Here is a 4,114-nt window from a genome sequence, read left to right on the forward strand (position 1 = left end):
GTTATGTTCTAATTGTCTGCAAAACCTTTCCTTGTTTGAGCATCAGTGCAAGTTATTCTCAGAAATCTCTGAAAAAAATATTGATGCTGGAAATATACTTCAAGAATAATAAAGATGATGGTATTAAACCAATAAAAAGGAAATCTAATCCTGACTTGGTTGTAAAATGATCAGCATTCATATTTAATACTCATATTAATATTTTTGTAATTCAAATGATATTTTTCAGTTTTCAATTATTACAACCAAATTATAAACAAATTAGATATATTACCCAGATTATAAAAATGGTAATTATTTTAAGAACAGAAATTAAATATATAGTTGACATTGACATTTTGCATATGTGTGTATGTATGTGTTTATACACATATACATACAAAGTATTTTGAGGGAGAGGGCAAAAGACAGATATAGTAATTGAATTAAATCTTCCTTGTTTATAACAAAGTAGTTAGTAATCTAGTTAAGGTTTCAGAATTGCTTTAAGTAAAAGAAAGAGGCCTCAAAAGAGAAGGATAACAGAAACCTACACACACACACACCATAGTTTTAAGAGAACATTTTTTAAAAAGAACTACATGAAGGCAATTTTCATGATGGAGTTTTCATTTTTTTATGTATGATGAACTCGTATGTATTGTTTGACTATGATCTGTATAAATATCCTTATATTATTTACACTACATTTAACATACTCCTGAAAGGAAAGAAAGTATACATACTTTGTAAACCACAGAAAGATGGTATTAGAGGCAAGAAAGAAATGTCTCACAGCTTTTAGAGGTCAGAGTATGTGTTCAAGACATATTATTTTAAATAAAAATTTTATTAAAATATAATATGCATGCACAAAAGAGCACACATCACAAGTGACAGTTTCATGAGATGTCACCACGTTCATACACTCTGCAACTACTATTTAGGTCAAGAAATAATTAACAGAAGTATTTAGAAACACCCTCATTACCTGGTCTCTTATTCTCAAAGGTAAACACTATTTTAATTTCTAATAAATTATTTTTCCTGCTTCTGAGCTTTATGTAAATGAAATATGCAATATGTAGTTCTGTTTCTTTAACTCTACATTATACTTGAATAGACCTCAATTATTTATTTAAGTTGCCTAGTATTGAACATTGGTGTTATTACCAGCTTCTGCATATTACAAGTATGCTGCAATTTCTATCTTTTTTCTAACAAACATATCTAATTGCTACTAGACATACAGATAGAAAACTTGGGATAGAAGACGGAGGTAAGAATTTAGGAAATAAGAATGAACTCCAAATGATTTTGACAGGAAAACCCTGAGATAATTAAATTAGTATAGACATTAATGAACTTGGCTCAAGTTTTGCCAAGAATTTAAAATGTTTTAAAAGTTTAACTCCAGTCTTAGTGATCCAGCCACTGTGCAGTAAACTTGTGTAGATTGTTGTACAGGAGATAGATACCTGCCTATGAATATTAAATACAGCGAACTTTGAGATTCTCTATGAGTAAAAAGGCTTTAAAGGGACATGGAATTTCATAAGAAAGGGTGCTTATCTATAGGACTATCGTGGTACCATTTCCAAAGGAATAGCAGAATCTGAGTTGCACGAAAATATTTTTCTGTGGACAGATTTCTGGTTTTTTGGGGTTTTTTTGAGTTGGAGTCTCACTCTGTCGCCCAGACTGGAGTGCAGTGGCCGCTCCCGGCCACCGCAGCCTCGACCTGCTGGGCTCTGGGGATCCTTCCGCCTCAGCCTTCCAAGTAGCCGGAATTACAGGCATGCGCTACCACGCCCAGCTGATTTTTTGATTTATTGTAGAGATGAGGTCTCGCTGCCCAGGCGGGTCTCGAACCCGCGGGCTCAGGCAATCCACCCACCTCAGCCTCCCAAAGGTGCGGGATTACAGGCTGAGCCACCGAGCCCGGCTCGATTTCCGGTTTTATCTGAGGAGTGCCCTATTGATTTGGTGATATCAACCTGGCTAAGAGGATTCTAACTTCTCAGAAGACTCTATTTAGATGCTATGAGAAGGATTGTCCTTTCTCTTAAGCAAGAACCTAATGACAATTTCTCGTATCTGTTTGGTTTTGACCCCATACACGATAGGATTCATTGTGGGAGGCATTAGTAGATAGAGATTAGCCATAATAATGTGTATGTGGGGAGGAATGGTATGTCCCCCAAAACGGTGTGTAAAGAAGGTAAAGAAGGCTGGAACGTAGGTGATGACAATGGCACAGATGTGGGCAGTGCAGGTGCTAAAGGCCTTCTGGCGAGCATCTGCTGATGATAAGCTCACAACCGCTTGAAGAATCATAGTGTAGGAGATGGCAATGCACAAGATATCAAAGCCCCCAATCAAGAGGGCAACCATCAAACCATAGATAGCATTGACCTTGACATTACCACAAGATATCTTAGCAACTGACATGTGGTCACAGTAGGTGTGGGGTATGACGTTGCCCCTACAGTATGGCAGGCGCTTGGTGAGGAAAGTGAAAGGGATAACAAGAATCACACCTCTAAGAAACGTGAGGAACCCAGCCTTGGTGATGACTGAATTAGTGAGGATAGTGGCATAGCGCAGAGGGTAGCAGATAGCCACATAGCGGTCTAGGGCCATGAGCATGAGCACCCCAGATTCCATCCCTGTGAAGGTGTGCACAAAGAACATCTGCACTAGGCAGGCCTTAAAATCAATCTCTTTGAGATTGAACCACAATATGCAGAGAGTGTTAGGAAGGGTGCTGGTGCACATGAGCACATCTGTGAAGGAAAGAAGGGCTAGGAAGATGTACATAGGTCTGTGTAAGGCCTCTTCAGAATATATAAGATATATAAGGCCAAAGTTTCCTGTAATAGCAATGTTGTACATGGTACACAGTGGGAAGGATATCCATAAATGCACTTCTTCCAGACCAGGGATGCCATTTAGGACGAATGAAGCCGGAGTTAAGCTGGTGCTATTTATAAATAACATAACGACTGTTGGAAGTTCATGGTACACGAATAGAAGTTACAGAATTGCCTCTGTAAGAAAAAAAAAAGTTCAGAGAGTAACTAACAAACAATCTTTTTCCCATAGTAGCTATTTTGTCTTTCTCGTAAATCAATGACCATGTGTGTTCTCTTATGTGTAATAAAGGGGGGACCCCCAAACAAAAACAGAATTATTTTTTGGAGGGCAGTCTCCTTGTAGTACAGGCTTTCCCCGCTAGCTAAGTATTCTATTAAGAGAAATCCACTGGCATTAGAGTACCAGGTAGCCTTGTTGTGAGAAGTTTGTGTTTGTCTTGGGTGACTTTTTTTTTTTGGAAATACTTTCAACATGTTTGCCCATTTCATGATGGGTGATTAACAAGTGCACCTGCCCACACCACACTGAGACCCACATGCTCCACCCTCCCTATTCACTCAATCTTGCTCCAAACAACTTTTTTGTTTGTTTTGCCAAATGAAAAAAGTCCTCGAAGGGAAGCATTTTGCCAATATGGAAAAGGAGAGGTGAAACAAAAATGACAAGCATGAAAAGGCATCAAAATTGACAAGTTCAAAAATTATTTTGAGCAGTGGCAAAAGTGTCTCAGTAGGTGTATTGCATCAAACAGAGCACTTGGAAGGTGACTTCAGTTTAAAGATGTAAAAATAAATACACAATTTTCTATAAATAAATTCTGTGTTTTTTTGGGGGGGGTCCTTCCTCATATGTGGTATATACTCTGTTTGGGCCCATGCCTTCACCAGATGAATTGACTGAGTTTAGTCAATGTGTTTGGATCTAGATGTGCCTAGAGTCTTTTGTTATCATATAGTTCATACTTCTGTCAGAAGATTGCCACAAACTGAACAACTGAATGATCAAGAGTTGGTTAAATATTTGCTGGGTTCTTAATAATAATCATCCTAGTCAGAGATACCTATTCTACTCTGATGTGTCAACAGGCATCAGCAGTTTTTAAAAGTTAATTAGTCTTACATAATGGACACACTGACAATAATATTAATTAATTTTGAGCCCAAACTCCCCCTTTTGGTTTGCAGAAAACTATAAATCATTCCCTCGTACCAATAACTTTCTTTAAGCAAAATCATAGAAGGATCACAAAGGTAAAAAG

General features: G+C 37.7%; 1 protein-coding gene across 1 annotated transcript; it reads right to left on the minus strand.

The window, feature by feature from the left end:
• Window positions 1-2,013: 2,013 nt before the first annotated feature.
• On the minus strand, window positions 2,014-2,979 carry LOC103268955 (olfactory receptor 52N1). The gene has a single exon (XM_008066538.1). The coding sequence runs from the start codon at window positions 2,977-2,979 to the stop codon at window positions 2,014-2,016; it is 966 nt and encodes a 321-aa protein (XP_008064729.1).
• Between the last annotated feature and the right edge of the window lie 1,135 nt (window positions 2,980-4,114).

This window comes from Carlito syrichta, unplaced genomic scaffold (genome assembly GCF_000164805.1).
Source record: "Carlito syrichta isolate Samal-C Ts95f unplaced genomic scaffold, Tarsius_syrichta-2.0.1 Scaffold308998, whole genome shotgun sequence".
Lineage (NCBI taxonomy): Eukaryota > Metazoa > Chordata > Mammalia > Primates > Tarsiidae > Carlito > Carlito syrichta.

What these genes read in the sequence shown, in the direction of transcription:
- LOC103268955 (XM_008066538.1), bottom strand. Translation starts at nt 2,979, where the DNA reads ATGTTATTTATAAATAGCACCAGCTTAACTCCGGCTTCATTCGTCCTA.